At 37.4% G+C, this 18,600-nt stretch overlaps 1 protein-coding gene across 1 annotated transcript; it reads left to right on the forward strand.

The window, feature by feature from the left end:
• Positions 1-4,052: 4,052 nt before the first annotated feature.
• chia.1 (chitinase, acidic.1) lies at positions 4,053-9,634 on the forward strand (the record flags this gene model as incomplete). The annotated part of the gene is made up of 10 exons (XM_042403687.1): positions 4,053-4,098; positions 4,214-4,418; positions 6,069-6,125; positions 6,239-6,404; positions 6,681-6,805; positions 7,162-7,285; positions 7,827-8,009; positions 8,380-8,496; positions 8,734-8,860; positions 9,230-9,634. Coding segments are annotated over 10 exons (1,359 nt in total), but the record flags the coding sequence as incomplete, so codon positions are not given.
• Positions 9,635-18,600: the final 8,966 nt, after the last annotated feature.

Below are 18,600 nucleotides of genomic sequence, written 5' to 3' on the forward strand. Positions count from 1 at the left end.
GAATTTACTTAATTAATTACGGTTTCAGTAATTACTTACTGCCAGATGGTGTCCTTTTTTTAGTTTAACTGCCTGTTAGACTAGTCCCAAGTCAAAGCATCAGGAGTCTGTGAATCCCATAAGAAACTCCAGAATTTATCCGTTAACAATAGATTCACCAGTTTGTTTTCTAGTCTGCATAGACACATACATGTAAACTGAAAGAAAGCTGCAGCTAAATACATGTTTAAAAATGCCAAAATCAGAGGGTGCAGAGGAACCACTTTCTACTTGCTTGTGAGTTAACTTGGATGGTTCTCTGTACTGATCCAAATGCACTTGTCCTCTTAAATAGTTTATTTTTATGTTTTTATTGTATTGTATTTAAATAATTGAATGGTCTGGACAACCCAAACGCTTTGTGTTACCACAGCATTACACTTTATACTTTGCAAATGGTTGAATGATAGGCCACTTGATTGTACAATGATTTGCTTTATTATATCTGGAAATTGTAACTTTTCATCATGTGCTTCTACTTTACACCAAAATTATGCTTTATCATTTAACTGTTGTTAGTCTGGAAGTAACAAAACCCCAATGTATTAGGCAAACCTTAGGAAATATGATTTTCTATGAACACTGAAAAGCAAAATATCACTTTGTAGCTTTAGGCAGTTAATATTATTGTACGTGTTCTTTCATCAATTAAACTGATCTTTAAATTTGGATTAGACCAATATGTGGGTTGATCCACAGTTTAATGATGGTCTAAATACTCAGTCTAGGATTATTAGTAATTCAAAAAGAGAAATTGGTCTAAACCTGAATTTATATGTCTGTCACTGTCTTTTACTATATGTCAAGCGTCACGTAGCTGCTTCATCTCTGCACAAATGTAGAAGTTAATAATGCTCTCAGAAGCCTTGAATGTTGTTTTGGTTTTGTGCTTTTGTGCTTTACTCTGTACAAAGTGTTTTCTTAATGCCTTTAGTATTCATGGAAGAGCCATAAAGTCATTTCTGTGTCGCGCCATGTCTGGATGCCCAGTCACTGAAAGTTCAGACTGAACCTTCCGGTCTACTGGTGGACTTACTGGTTTCATCTCTCACTTAGGTGGAAACTATGAGTCTGTCTGTCATATGGCTGGGTGAAATGTACTGGATAATGTTGCCTTTGGGCCTTTTCAAAATTGTGATTGAATGGAAATGTGAGGGAGGGTTGGGAGGGATGGTACCTGTAAATATGATTTAAAATAAACACCTTGAGATTGTATTCCATGTGTGCCTTTACTACATTCACAATCTTGACCAAGTACAGTAGATTCACTTCTCACATAGGTCACTGTAGGTCATGACATTTTTCTGTGAGGACTCTAGAGGAAAAATCATGCACTGCCCAAAAAAGGAAAGGGTACATGCTGTGCAGAACATGAATGTAATTTTTCCATTATCATCCTATGGGGACTTTGACCAGTAGTTTTTGACATACAGTACCTTGTCATGGATTCAAGCATTAAACCTTTGACTTTGACAGTAAATGGGAAATAATGTTGTAGGATAAATTTTCTGTAATATTGACCAAGGCAGTTTGCCATAGTTGAGAAACTGAAGAGTATTTTTTTCAAAGTGTAGGAAGTTTTTGGTAAGAACAAGTGCTGCTGCTTTTGCTTGCCTAAGAAGTTGATTAAATGCTACATAAAGCTCCAGAAAAGCTTATTCTTGACTCCAGTTGTATTCTCTACTGTTGTTTAACAGAAGAGGAGTGAACATAAGAGCTAAGGAATATTATTATTAGGCTACCTGAAGTAATGCCACAAATGTTTATGAATCATCCTCTGTGGACTATGAATATCCAAAGCAAATTTCATTGCACAATGGCCAATGGTTGTTAAGATACTGTACCTTGCTATGTAAAAATGTAGCCTCTATGTAATAGAGTAACACCCTGTATAGTAAAACAAGTCTAATAGTCTACAGTCAAGCAGCTCTATGAAGCTGTACAAAAAATGCTAACACCAGCATACTAACATGCTTACAATGACAATGCTAACATGAAGATGTTAGAAGGTAACTTTTACTGTGTTCTCCATATTTGCACGGTATGAATATCGACATAATGTCAGTCCAAAATTTCATGGCAATCCATTAAAGTGATAGACTGACCAATCAACATTAACCTCCATTAGCATGCTAAATAAAAATTTTAGAAAATTCTACTAAAAATGTGGAGATTTTGTACAGAAACCGAGAATGGACTTTCATTGCCTTGCTTTCACTTTTTTTTTTCTTTTTAATGAAGTATGAAAATGAAACATTGCGGTTTTGGGAACAGTTGCACAAGAGCTACTTGATGATCAACAACAGCTGCAGTGACACTGTATCCCAGACATGCCGGTGGCCTGGTTTTGCAACATGTACAATATATAACGCTTTTAAACTGTTTGAAGTTGTGTTTTTTTTTACTCTTGATAGAACAAGGCTAGCAGTTTCCCCCTGCATCTAGTCTTTGTACTAAGCTAGGCTAAAGACATCATGGATCCATTTCCATACTGAGATAAAATTCATATCAATCAGCCTGTCTGATTGTAGATAAGATAGCAAACAAGCACATTCATTAAAATATTATGCTCCTTTGCTGCTCTAGTTATACAGAAGCCCATGCAAGTTTTAATCCAACCATAGGTCTTGATCCCAACGTTGGCATTCTCCCAGCAGAAATCTGCAAGCTGAATTTCAAGTTCACTGCACACTGTTTGCCTGACCTCATCCACCAGCCTTTTTCTTTCCCATATTTCCTTATTACAAATCATTATTTCATGTTATTATTTTATGCAAATGCACACTATTAACACTTATAACTACAGCCAGCTATGATGTAGAAACTGAACTGATAGCTCATTTCCCAACAAGTCTGATTCTTACATGACTTTGCCTGACCTTACCTGGGTGTGGGTTTATTAGGCACTTCAGCCACACTCCTACCACCCTCAGTCCTTATCAGCTGCACTTTGCCACTCGCTATTAGTCATTAATGAGTAAAATATAAATCTGACCCGACTTCACCAAGCTGTGGACTCTGCTTCTGTTCCTGTTGAAGAAAGGTAACAAGATCATCACTGTGTCTTTATCATTTACAGCTAGAATATTGCTAGCAAACATTTAACTGCAAATTGCTTCATGTGCAAACATGAAATATTGTATTTTGAACAGGAAAAGAGCTACAGAATGGGTTACATTATACTGTAGTTATTGGCAGTAGCTGCATATTGGCCCACAACTAAGAGTTGTTTAAAGATTTTTTTTTTTATTATTATCAATACATTTCTAGTATAGACATGTTTTAAGTCTAAGGTAATGTTTTAAAATAGATTTTTTTGTCTGAGATTAAAAAAACAAACCCTAAAGATATTCAGTTTGCTATCATATATCAGTTAATTTTGTGTTGGCTAGTATAATAATTATAGTCTGTCATTGTTCCTCATGTATTTTATCATTTCATTTAAATAGGTCCATCGCTGCAGCAGGACATTGGTTGGATCTCCAGGCAGCACAATGATGAAACTCCTCACAGGTAAATAACATTCATTCATTCATCCATTCAGAACAGCAATGTAAAACATAAACCAGCAATATATACTGACATCCACATACATACAAATACACTATGTACTATTTACTTATGAATTTACTACAGTAGCTGATGTATTCAGGCTCCCCTGAGTGACATAACTCAAGTATTTATTCAAGGCATCTCCCACACTGTAATCTTGCCAATATGATAATAAAGAATATATAATTGCATACATACGTAACATGTTTTAATTTGTTTTTACATTTGCACTCATAGTAAAAAGAAAACTACAAATCAGAATTATAAATCCGATATTGTTTACAATGAGTGAATTTATTTTCTGTTTTGTGATTTTAATTGTTGTTCTACACACTAGGTCACTGTTCATTCTATTTTTCATTTCTTTAGCATGTATTTACTGTACACATCACCTGTTCCTGACCCCATCAACAGAATAATATTATTTTTCCAAATGCTCACATCGCCTGTGTTCCTGTTTTCTCTGTGTTTTCACAGCTCTGGGCGTTCTGCTCACTCTGCACATCGGTAAGCATTTGCTTTGTATGATAGGCATTGACTCCTCTTCACACTAACATGGTCAAAGTTTCACATCAAAAAAAGGTGCAGTCAAAGTCTTTGTTATCCCTCTGTTTCCCCTCAGCTTCATCCAACAAGCTGGTGTGCCACATGACAAACTGGGCCCAGTACAGGCCAAGCAGTGCCAAATTCACCCCGGACAACGTTGATCCCTTCCTGTGCACACATGTTGTCTATTCTCTGGCCACCATCAGCAGCTTCAACCAGATCATCCCAACTGAGTGGAACGATGAGGAGCAGTATGCCAGGCTCAACAGCCTCAAGAATGTGTGAGTTAAAACAGTGCACAAACCAGTCTAGACAGCTGATGTGGTTTCTTGAAGGCTAGCATACACAAATTTGAGTGCCGGTATTCAATATTTAAAATGTTGTATTGTACATCCATCTTCAAATAAAAACAAGACAAATATTCATAACGTGAAATAACTTTGGAACAATATTTAGACCTAACTGTTTCTGTCCTGGAATTCTGTTTTGAAGTTCCAACATTTTAATGACCTCACCAATACATTTATGTGCACAGAGGGAGCTTCAAATGGACTATACAGAAATGATGATATCGCCAACCTCCCTGATGAATTTTTTAAAAATAATATTAGTTAGTGCTTTAGATTATGGTCTGCAACATATAGCATAATTACAAGTCTGCAATCAACAGTGTTACCTTAAGTTATCTTACACAAAAATCAACATCTCAGTCTTAAATTTCATGTAAAACATCTGCATAATGTTAGTTTTTCAACTTCAGAACTGGGACCCCAAAGTCTGATTTAAATCATCATTAGGCTGGTGCTAACATTAACATTACATCACTTTGGTTGTAGCTCTTTACAACATGGCATATCCATCTATTGAGTGATAGAAAAACTGATAAATTCATGACATTGAAAACAAATAGACAAAACAATTTCATGTAAAAAAACAATTTCATGTAAAAAAAAAGACGTTTTTAGCCAGGAACCATCACCATACCATCCTCCACTGTTTAATAATAAAAAAGGCCACTATTGACTGAGTAAAGGACGATAGAGTAAGTTGAACACAACACAGTAGATTAAAAAATGTGACATTATTTTGTATGCTGCAGTGCATAAAAGCTTGGGAAGACAATCTACATACATAAAATACATTTGACTTTTGTAACCTTCATACTCAAATTTATAGTTCCTGATTTTATGTTTTACAGGACTTTGTTTCAAGTTTAAGTTCAAATCCAAGTTCAAATGTCCACATTTCATACAAATGTATCTACAAATGAAGCACTCGAATATGGTCATTAATATTCATTATTTACATGCTCTGTAGGCAATGTTAAAAAGAATTATCTTAGGATTTAAAGTATAATGCAGAGGCAATTCTCAAGTCAGCAGGCAGACTGTTCCATTTCTCTGTTTTCAATAATAGTGAGATCATTATTCATCCCAGCACAGATAGACAGATACTCATAGCTAACAAGCATATCAGATATGAACCCCAGAGCAAGGTCATTTAAAACCGTGTATTCTGTGACTTGTAGCTAGCAGAGACACTTTTAAGACTGCAGTATAGTCATATTGCTTATTTGGAGTTTTAGCACAAAAAGCAGCATTCTGGTTCAGATGCAGTTTCCCAGTGGTGTCTAGAGATAGCATTACAATAACAGTTAAATATCATCATGTGGAGTAAAGGTTTGTCAGAATCTGAAATAATAAGTTGCTTTCATGTTTGCAATAGAGAATATCTATTGGCTTTCAGGTCTTAGAATTATAGTAATACCTCAGTCCTTTCACTGTTTATCTGTAAGAAATCAGCAATCAACAGCCAAGTTGCCAAGCCAAGTATATAAAATTATGTCATCAGCATAGGTTTGACAGAGAACTTGTTTAATAATGTGGTGATTTATAACGTATAAAGCTGTGTCTGTCTCTCTCTGCTTTTAGTAATCCTGCACTGAAGACTCTGCTGTCTGTCGGAGGCACAGACAATGGAATAAGCCCGTAAGTTCAAATGTTAAGTCAGACATGTCACACTTTTAACTTAACTCAGAAACCTTCCTCTGCCACCGTATCACCAGAATGGAGGCCACAGTTTTTGTTTTATGTCCCACCAGATTCATCGGCATGGTTGCCAAGCCTGAGAGACGCGCAGCCTTCATCAGGTCGGTCATCAGCTTCCTGCGCACCCATAACTTTGACGGGCTGAACCTGGCCTGGGAATATCCCGGCAGCAACGGCAGCACAGAGGAGGACAAGGAGAGGTTCACTCTGCTGGTCATGGTTAGTGTGGCCCTTTTTTTGATAATAGCTTTTGAAAATTAGACCTTCATTTTAAATGTAGTTGTGTATCACTACCATGTAATGAGTGTGGTGCATCTTAATCTGCTTTAAAGCCACTATATCTCCATCCATTTCATGTGAATATGACATATTTTAATTAATCTGATGGCACATTTTTTGTTTGTAGAAAAATTTGATAATCGCAGTAAAAATAGCATCTATTCCATGTTCTACTTTAAAGTATAACTGAGGTGTTTTTGTTTGTTCTGCCTACAGGAACTGTTCAAGGCCTTTGAGGAAGATGCCAAAGACAACAAGAAGACTCAGTTGCTGTTGTCAGCCACCGTTGCTTCATTACGTCCCACCATCGACAAAGCCTATGAGGTCAACAAGATTGCACCGTAAGTTTGTTTCCACTAGACTCAATGTATGGTTATGATACAAAGTAAGGTATCACCAAAAGTATAATTTTGGTATCAGGACTGACACACAGGCATCATGTTGGCAGTGGTAATTTCGAATGATACCCAGCCTCACTTACATTGCATGACAGATAGGACACCTTGTTAGGAAGTATGAAAAGGAACTGAACAAGAGACCAGTAATAATAATGGGATAGACCTTTGAGAGATCTTTAGACGTCTTCTCTTTTTCTCTACTTTTTAGAGTTACAGTTTTACCTTTAACCAAATATTTTGCATGTATGCTATAAAAAGTTCTATTGTTGATCTGAGAGAAAACTTTTCCAAATCCACAGTCACTTGGACTTCATCAGCGTCATGACCTATGACTACCATGGACACTGGGAGCGAACTACCGGACACAACAGTCCACTGTACAGCAGCGCTGTGGACTCCGGCACTCACGTTCATCACAACATAGTAAGAAACAAGCAGATAATTACACAACATTCTTGTCAGTGTATTAGTTTGACTGGTTTCATAATTCTTGTAAAACTGACAATGCCCTTTTTAAGGCTTCATCAACCTATAGAGAATGAAATAAACACTGGAAACAATAAATACTTTGATAATGGCCAATGTAAAAATTAAAGCTGCACTATCTGATTTTTGACCACCAGGGGGCAGAAATACTTTGATATACTATGAGATGTCCTGTATATATCAAGTCTGTCAGCAAGCATTTGTCTACTAAAGCTGACTCAAAGCAATGTGGGCAGTGGAGTCATGTTTATGTCCAACATTGTCTCTCTTCTCGGCTCTGATTTGATTTGAAAATTGATCTTGATCTCTTGATCTCTAAATCTAGACAATGATCTGCAGATCTGGCTATTGATTCCCAGTTGGATTGGCAGTACTAGCAAACATTTTACATTACAGGGAGGCATCTGATTCAGTGTTAATATAAAAAAATGTTCTCATAATGGAGTTTGTCCCATTTATTTCCATTGTCCTCTTTTAGAACTCTTCAATATCCCACTGGTTGGCTCTGGGAGCACCAGCTGAGAAGCTGCTACTAGGTTTCCCCACATATGGAAGAACATATCACCTTATCAGCAGTGCTACCGGCCTAGGAGCACCAGCTAAGGGCCCAGCTGATGCTGGACCCTACACTCGCACTGCCGGCTTCTGGGCCTTCTATGAGGTACAGCACATCCATATGCTCAGCTGAGTTTGTGGTGAAGGTCAATATTTCTCCAATAATGGCTACTGCATCTGTGTTCACTGATGTGAAAATGACAAAATCTCACCCGTTACTGGGCCAATAATGCCACAATTAAAGACACACCCTAAAATCAAAACATTTCTGAATTTAACCTCCACTGAGTCCCAACATGATGTCCGGCCATCCATATATAATCAGTTATCCATGAAAATAAGATAAATACACCTCTAAACTAAACAGACCCAAAATCATAAAATGTATAAATAAGGATGGTCTTTTCCTTTAAATATTCTATGGTGTCAAAACCATAGAGTCTGATGTAAGTCTTTTTATGTTTCTTCACTGTTAGATCTGTGACTTCACCTCCAGTGCTACTTCTGAATGGATCGCTGAACAGCAGGTTCCATATGCCACCTATGGCAGTTCCTGGTTGGGCTATGATGACGAGCGCAGCTATTCTTCCAAGGTAACCAAGAGCTCCATTACTACCTGCAGTTATAACATAATAAGTTATTAAGCAACAAATTCCCAGTCTTTTGACCTGTGATCTAATTTTCTTGAAAAGATCTTGCCTTTATGATCTAAAGTGTTTTTGGAAGATGGCAATAGTTCTCCTGTTTTTCAGTTCTAGGTCTATTTCATAGATGTGTAGCTGCAACTATTCAAATCATCTTTGTCACTGATGTGGTCATCTGTACTTTAGGTTCAGTGGATGACTGCTTACAACCTGGGAGGTGCTCATGTGTGGACTCTGGACCTGGATGACTTTGTTGGATCCTTCTGCTCAGCAGGAGCTTATCCTCTTGTTAACCACCTCAGGATGTCAATGGGTAAATACTGTACCTCAGCTAACTTACAAAGCCATCTCTGCTCACTGTGATGGCTTTTACTTTCTTATTTTGTAAAAAAAATACATATATTGATAGTGATATCAGAAACCTGAAAATGCTGAACATTGCCTTCAAGTATTTGATACAATTTAAAAGTTGTGTAAGCCACTGCACCACCCATCAAATACCATTTGTCAAATTCATCAAAGTCTGTTTGTGAATCTTTTGACTTTGAGAACTAAATATTACATCTAAGAGACTAAATGTGTATGAGAATTTTGGGACTTAAACATGAGGTCAAGTGTCAGAGAAGATTGGTTTAAGCCTGTGTGTGTTTATAAATTTATTTTTCTATGTCTGACTCTGCAGGCTTCCCCCCCAAGCCCACCACCACCCCGGCCCCCACCACCACCAGGGACCCCATGGCCGACTTCTGCCGCGGCCGCCCTAATGGCCTGTATGAGAATGTAGCTGATAAAACCACCTACTTCCAGTGCTTCCAGGGAAACACCTACCTGCACCACTGCCAGTCCGGCCTCATCTTCTGGGACTCCTGCAAATGCTGTGACTGGCCCTGAGCCACAGAAACATGAACTACAAACAGTGTCAGCTTGCACTGATTCACCTCATGATGCTGGGTTACAACTACAACCATTTAGTATGTAGCTGTCTCTTTGCAGCTGACTTTTCATGAACAAAATAAACCAAAGATGAACTGATGAAAGATATGCCTGATTACTTCTGCTTTTCATTCTCATGTTTTATGAGAAAAGTGAACATTCTCTCTACTTAACATATATATTTTTGAACGTTTGATTGCATGATTAAATACAATTTATACTCTGCTTCCCTACATTAATTTTTATTTTTAATTTTTAATTAAATTACTCCAGTTTCAAGTGAAGGTTATTGGTGTGTTTCTATTATTTGTGTCCACTCAACTATAGCACACTGTACTGTATGATATTCTTATGTATAGACTTTCTAACAATAGAACTATTCAAGCTTCACTTTCACCGGCTCATTAACCGGCCGTATGGCAACTAGATGATATTCATCAAGTCTTTTTAATTCAGTTAAAGATTTCAAATGTATGACTAACAAGAGATACTCTGAAAAGACTGTAGTGGTATGAATAAATAACAATAAATAACAATATGTGACCTAATATAAAGGAGTTCTTTAAGGCCTTCGCAGTTGATGAATATGAAAACATTCATGGGAAATATTAATACACTACACATAGTAAAATTACACTTATTTTGATGTGCTGATCTTACTGATAGACAGTATCAATATGCATATTATTTTTTTAGAAATCAAGGGTATGATAAATGTTAAAAATATGTCTTTGGGTCTTGAGCAAAACAATTCAAACCATAGAATATTTCAACAATTTTGCTTACACTGAATTTAGGCACATTCCCCAAATGTAACATACTGTATACCAAAGTCCCTCTTATATTACTTAAAGAGACTCAAAACATATAATATGATGTGTTGAAATTATAGACATGTCCCTTCCATGTTTTCCATTATTATTGTACTGTTTTATATTTTTTCTTTAAAATTATAAATGTGTTGGATGATAATGCAATACAAGCACTCTAACTGTTTGTGAGGAAATTCATTACATATTGCACTGAGGCTGTTTATTACAAAATGCAGGTATAATATGATATATATAATAAGGTAATAATAAGGTGAAAATGTTTTACATTTTGTTGAGTTATTACACAATGCAGTGTTAATGAAGTGTTGTTATATAATGTGTTGTCACAAGTTTTTATTCCATGTGATTTGGAATGTTGCACGTTGGTCCTAAAAATCATTCACAGCCTATGATGTATTATATCACCCAACCACCAAAACCCAAACCCTCTGTAACACTGGCCACAGTATAATCCAGCTAGGTCAGGATAGTTTTTAAGATGAGACAAAGCTTCATGTTCCCTTAGACTGTTAGTGTATATTTACCCTGAGATCTACAGTATTCACCCAACAGATATAACATTAGTGTTGCAACATACTATACTGACAACCAGCCTCATGACCTTAAGACAGCTGATTTCAGTGACAATGCTGTTCAAGACCAAATGTTCTGTTTTCAGACTTATCAGCTCAGACAAAGAAAATTCCTACAGAATCCTCAATCCTCAATCAATATTCCCGATAGTGGCCCTCTGGCCTTATGAATACAGAAATGCTAGATTTACAATTTTCAATGAGAATATTCACATACATTTATTTGTATGCATAGATCCAATGAAAACCTGGAACTCATCAAATTGCACAACCGAGAGGACTCCAAGAAAGATCATTTCCTTCATAAATTACTATATAAATTATAAGAATTTTAAAAAAAAAATACACATTCCACGATTGCAAAGGAACAGGAAGGAGATCATTGGCCTAAACTGTTCATTACAGAGGGGCACTTTCAATTCTACTAACAACTGTTTTTATCCATAGAGATATGCTAGAGTCTTGAGTTCTTCGGACTGTCCAACAGGTTTGGATGTCTTCCAGTTTATTCTGGATGTCAGAAATTTTATATATGCAGTGAAAAAAATGATGGGACCAGAATATGTCCATAGGCTATATTTGATATATTTAGACTTCACTTCTTAAAATGTGCACACTCATGTTGTCTGGCAAGCAATTTCCCCAAGGCTTCTAAAGATTAAAAAATTGCATCTTGGTGTCCAAAGATATCAAATATGTAGAATATTTCCATATGATGAAATGTTGCAGCCATAAAAACATGGCAACTTGGCTTTGTGTATTTCAGTCTGTAAGTATTGTATAGCTGCAAGGATGATACAGAATATATTGGATATATGATACTGTCTCTAGTAAGGACAAATACACTGTAAAAAGACAAATTCTAAGAACTTAAGGTTAAAGAGCATACAGGGATCCTAAAAAACATAAATGAAGTCAATTGTCAAATAGAATATGCTTTCATAACCAGGGCACCACATACGCAAATGTGAGTTATGCAACTATGTTATCAATTGAAGGATTAATCATTTATTTGTCCTCAAATTAGTTATCAGACATGATATTGATATGATAATACTTACTAATGGTAAGACTTCTAAACTGTTCAATGTTCTTCGGATTTTGCCTACAAAACAGAGATAAAGTAATCTAGATTTGAGCTCCAAACTTTGAAACTCAGCAATATTATGTACAATGTGTCATGGATTTGTCACAGTCTGGCTCTATGTCCCTCCATCAGTCCACCAGATGACCTCAGACTTTTTCCATTTATTGAACTGGACTGGGTGGAAAGACAGATAAGAATTGTTGCAGATTATATTAAAGGACCACTTAAGATTAAGACTATTGCTCATTGTATTTGACCTTTGTTCTGACACTTAAGTTTGTACACATGCTCCATTGGAAGAGCTACAGAGCCAGGTGTATCAGTGGTGCTTTTGCCTTCTCCTGGTTAAGAAGTTGGGTTTCTACATAATGTAAACTAGTTGTGCACTGACAGTTGCAGGTTACTATACATACAAATGTTTTTGCTTTTGTTATTCGGCTTTATCTGTTTTTGTTTTTCAGAGAAGTATAGGAGAATGTGAATGCTTATGTTAAAGTCTATGTAAAGGAAAATCAGAGATTTCTTTTGAAACACATTGTATATTTTAGAAAACAATTGCTGAAAACGTGAAAAGACTGTGAACTGTGTAGCATGGAATTGTGGAATTAGACCATTAAACTGTTTTTCACCATTTCTGTATTCAGGATTTTTTGGGTGGGCTTGAAATGGTGGTTCCATGACATAGAGGCGTTACTAGCATGACCCCTCCCCTAACGCTATATAAGAACTAGAGCACCTTAGCATCAGCTGGGTGTGTAGTCTGTTGTTTGCTAGTGGCAGCATGCAATTCTTTCATTGCAAGCTTAGTAGCTCTTAGCTCTTGATAATGGCATTGTCCGTGCACCAAGCTTTGTTAACATAAATACACAGTCCCCCACAACCCTCTGGTCTTACTGGAGTCATTAGCTGTTATATCCACCCTGAGGACGTAGCAGCCTGGTCGCTCAATGGCTCTATCGGGGACGCTGCTGTTAAGCCATGTGTCTGTAAAAATCATGACGTTGCAGTGCATAATCCTTTTATGAGTGGTGATCCGCAGTCGCAGTTCATCCACGTTGTTCACCAGAGACTGTACATTGGTGAGGAAAATGTTTGGTAAAGATAGCTGATGAGGCTAGCCCTTAGCCCTCCTCTCTTCCCATGTTTGTTTGCGCTCTCTACCGGCTGGCGGGGCCGGGTTGATAGATGCTGGTGTCATGGTATTAGCTGTTATGGATGAATGGGGCTGTTTTCATTCAACGGTAGCACTCAAGGAGTTATTTCAAACCCAGCTGAAGTGTCCGTTGTCAAGTAAAGTGTGTGTTAAAGCTTTGGTCCGCCCAGAGGATATATCCATGTTCCTCTCTGCCTCTGTCCAGTCTCACCCTTGCTGCTTCCGGCTGCATTGTGGACACAATTTCAGTGCCTTCACCGTCACTACAGACGTACTCCTGTGGCTGCTACATCCAGCCCCTCATCAGTGTTTTTCAGCAATGAAGAGAGTAACGTTGACACCAAACTTTATTGAAAAAAACGATTACACATAACGATGATGGATTGCTTGTTAACTAGTCATTTAAGTTACATTTTTTACTGACACAAGTCCACATTTATCTACGAAATATAAATATCTTGGTGTGATTTTTGTTGTTTGATCACTCCTGGGGAGGGAAACAATGGTGTTGAATGTCTGTAATTTGCACATGATCTGCTTGATGGTTGGCTGGTGGAGTCCAGACTCTTTAGAAATGGTTTTGTAATCCTTTCCAACCTGGTAAGTATCAGCAAATCTTCTTCTATCATACTCAGAATTCTCCTTTGTTTGAGCCATGACATACCTCCATAAACCTGTGTTGTGGAGCTCAGACTTTAATAGTGAAGACCCAGAATTCCTCTTCCTTAAATAAGGCAGGGCCTCCCAGACTCATACTTGATTGTCATCCCAATGACTGAGATGCCTGGCTCTAATCTCCCCTTCAAATGAATTGATAATCCTAGAGGTTCACATACTTTTGCCATGCACAAATATGTAACATTGGATCATTTTCCTCAATAAATAAACAAACAAGTGTAAGGTTTTTGTCTCATTTGTTTGATTGAGAAATCTCTTTATCTAGTTTTAGGACTTGCATGGAAATCTGATTATGTTTTAGGTCATATTTATGCACAAATAGAGCAAATTCTAAAAGGTTCACAAACTTTCAAGCAGCACTGTATTTCTTGCTCAAAAACAGTCAGGTACAGTGACTGTGTGCTACTTTCAGAAGTCGTATCATCATCATGAACATGAAACTCCATCTAAAATCACAGTTTTCAGCACTTTGTTTCCAGCAGTAGCAGGCAGCTGTTTACAGTGAGTGTGTAGAGAAATGTTCGTTAATATGTAAATGTTGTGTTTGCAGCTTCTTCTATGGCCTCCAAGAGGACAAAATTCCATGAATAACCCAACCATTTTATGAATTATTTTTAACATGTTCTTTATATGATTAACTGGGCTGTACACATTTGCTTCTCCAACAGCCTACTATAGCATGTCATGATGTGTGAGTAATATATATTTTCTTGACCCCCGACATGATGCAAAAACTAAATTGATGAATGTACCAGGTCAGTCTTACATGATTCAGCTTTTACTCTACTATTAGTCACCACTCAATCATTTGCATTCACACTTAGCCAATGTACAGAAACAATGCATCAGCTCTTTGTGTCAGTCACTAGAATAAACATTTGGTTTCCCATCTGGCCTGCCGGGTGAGAAATCACCCAGAAAGCCCAATGAGTGAGATCGCCATCAGTCCATCAGGTTTCAGGTTTCCACATCAAACTTGTATAAGTTGAATATTGGACCAGGATTGGCTTCCAAACTAGTTGTCACAAATCATGCTCATAGGCCCACCCCTTAAAATCAGATTTTAAATGAGCACAGAGACACTTTCCACTTTCAGCAGATGAATGTGAAAACAGTCTTGTAGTATCAAACTCTGCACATCATTCTGCGTAGTGAAGCTCAAACATTCAACTGTAGGAACAAGAAAAAAATCTAATTTTTGAGAGGAGGAGGACTTTAAATGATTGAATTTTAAATGATAAAGCAAAAGACATACATACATATGTACATATGTGTATACATACATACAGTAGCTGACTTTGTCTAATGGAAACTGCTTTGAATCTGCAGTGCTGAACTTTTGTCTCCCCTTTCTGGCAGTGATACTAAATAGTTAAATAGTCAAGTTAGCAGAGGACTAAACTAGAAGTTAGCCAGCTCAGTCGGTGAAAGTCTCTGGTGCACATATTCTATGGGTGTCCTTCAGCTCTGGCAAACCAATCATTGCTGGTTGACGTAAAACGCATCATTACTGGTGTGCCAGTGTGGGAAAGTCATCATAGACCAGATTTTAACACTTTGTGTACTGTGAAATACAGAGAGATTTACTTGGCGGTGATAGGCTTAATCAGCACTCTGTGAACTCATTTGGCAAGGGCTTGAATGTCATGGACGTTCATTTATATGTAAAAGTCCTGCACTCCAGTTTTAAATATAACTTTAAAAGCCCTTTTCTTGTGATAGTAATGAACAAAGTCCTCAGTCTCTTCTCCACCTCATTTGATTGAATAGATGACCCAATCATGAGATATGATCCATACCAATGCTGTGGCCAATATCCAAACAAGGCAGTGGAAACCAATTCTTAGACTAGAGGTGGAGACTGTGGCTGGACTGTTAGGACAATGATCCCTGGAACAATAAATTCCATGTTTATACGAGAAGGAGGCCAGGGCACACATTGCTGTAGAAAAATAATCTTCTGGGAGCATTTCCAGAGAATCTTACCTTCCCAGTTGTAAACATTATCAGTGTGTATGCACCGCATTGAACTTCACCTCTAAAATTTTATGATTAATTTGGAACCACAGTAAATCATATCTCATATCATATCATATCATATCACATCCATATATATATCTTGGCCAAATCTGGCCCAGATATGTTTTAAGATGACCGGGCCACATTGGCTGCAACATATGTTGGCCACTTCAGGCTCACTTCCAGATTAGCCAGTACTAATTGTGCCGCATCTTTACCTATAGTCCAGGCCAGAAGAAGGCCAGCAGTGCCACATAATTGCCTGAAGTGGCCCACTTCCGTATGCTATTTGGGCTTTTTTCCCCCCTTTAGAGTTCATAGACCAGAACATGTTTTTGTTTGTTTGTTTGTTTTACAAGAATTTGATCAATTTTTCACTTAAATATGAACAAAACATTTGAATTTGTAATCCTGTAGTGCTGGACATCTGTGTAATGCTTGAAATTCAGTAATAAAATCAATTTATAGCAATGTAAAGATTTTTGATTTGCCATCCACAAACTGTATGCACATGCAGTGGTAGTTGATTTCCACTGAAGCTCCCTTTGAGTTTCTTTGCTGCTTCATTTACTGAAACTAGACAGGTTCAAATAAACCAGGGACTAATACAGTTAGGAAGAAGACATAAACACAGTTTAAACAATAAATCACTATCACAGCAACCATTACAAAGATGAGATAGATTACACACTGAAACTGGAAAATTCATTCACCTAAAACAGTCAGTGCAAGAATTTCCCCCCCCACCCACCCCCCATTGCTTTCACTTCTGCCTGATGACCTTTGTATTTATATTCCAACAAGTCATAGGGATATGTCACCAACACCTCTGTCTCATTGTGGCACAGCACAGTATACCCCTGATTGCCTGCCAGGATGTGTTACCTCATATTTGGCATTTGCCATCACCATATCACACATGCCCTTCAGCACTTAATAAACAGTTTGAAACTAGTTGAAAGATTAAATGGCCTGGTGGAATTCGCCTCTACTCACATCTTTTGTATTCAAGGAAATACAAAAGATTTTTTCAAATTAATCTCCCAGAATGTGCGGGGGGTAGACATAAAAACATAAACACCTATTCACAGACATAAATACGTGTAAGTAATATGCAATTCAGTTCCATAACAATGCAATAAATCCTATCTTAACACTGATGCTTCAATGTTCAGTTTTTGTTGCCAGTTTTCGGGATTGGTGGTGGAGTATTTGATTGCATTCTATTCTTATGTGTGTATTTTGATATATACAATACTGTAATTTTCTTTATGTTTTGTTGTTTATACAATTGTTTGCTATATGAATTGCTTGTCAGTTTGAGGTGTCCTGTCAACAGTTTCACAGACATTTCCTTTATAATGGTGGTCTATGGGGAAAAATGTTTTTTGGGCCACAAGGGGATTTTTAACTGCAATACTGCAAGTGGCCACTGGGAAATCTTGATCGCAAGGCTGAGTGGTGGCGCTGTATCCAGCTCTTATAATACATCCATTGTTCAGACAGATTTCCAGCCAACTTGGCCCTGGTTGGGCCAATCACAACCATTTATCTAATTTGTGGAGGGTTTGATATTTTGACTGTAGAGAGGAGCGCCACTGAGGCATGTTTTACATCATATAGTCATAAAATAATCATCTATTCAATCAAATGAGGTGGAGAAGAGACTGAGGACTTTGTTCATTACTATCATGAGAAAAAGGCTTTTAAAGTTATATTTGAAACTGGAGTGCAGGACTTTTACATATAAATGAATGTCCATGACATTCAAGCCCTTGCCAAACGAATTCACATAGTGCTGATTAAGCCTATTACCGCCAGGTAAATCTCTCTGTATTTCACAGTATACAAAGTTTTTAAATCCGGTGACTATGATGACTTTCCCACACTGGCAAACCAGTAATGATGCGTTTTACGTCAACCAGCAATGATTGGTTTGCTAGAGCTGAAGGACACCTATAGAGCATGCACACCAGAGACTTTCACCGACTGAGCTGGCTAACTTCTAGTTTAGCCTTCTGCAGTCTGTTTACATTTTTCTGTCGCTCAGCGCTACCTCACACATTTTGTTGCTCTGATTGGTTGTAGGTCTATCCAATTATGTCCAGAGGCATTTTGGTCTGTGCCTATTGATAATGCCCCTTGGAAATCAAAAATGAACTGAGAGGTTCCAGACTCATTCACATTTGCGAATCGCTCTGGTGATGCCGGGGTAGCTTTTACCCACATCATACAATTGTAAACTCAAGTTAGTATTGTAGAGATGTTCACATTGTTGTGTCCACCCCCTGTGCTGTATGTTTGCATTTCTGTATTGTGACTTTATCCCACCAACCTGTGTGCCTCAGAAGGCAACCAGCAGCTCCATGCTTATCTCTGAGTGAGCTGAGGATTATTGTGCAGCAGAAAAACAAGCAGCTGGCTGTGGAACATCTTGATGGTCAATGGTCATGGGCGGTGTTCAACAAAGATAGAAGAGATAAAATAATCATAGCTGTTAATCTTGAAACTAGAGCAAGAGTCTCAAGCTTTTGTATAGTCAGTCAACGCATATTAAACATCACACGTTGTGGTAATTATTGACTTTTGATATCCATCTCATATGTTCAGTGTCATTCGAAATGTGACTTTACGCTGGCTGTACATTTCATACACAAGAAAAATTCATTTAGAGAAAATCTTAGCATGACTGAGCTTAAATGAAACAAGTTGATTTCATTCAAATTCATCATTTTACTTATAAATGTATTCATTAATTTACTTGCTTATTAATTAGTT

Source organism: Thunnus maccoyii, chromosome 3 (assembly GCF_910596095.1).
Source record: "Thunnus maccoyii chromosome 3, fThuMac1.1, whole genome shotgun sequence".
NCBI lineage: Eukaryota > Metazoa > Chordata > Actinopteri > Scombriformes > Scombridae > Thunnus > Thunnus maccoyii.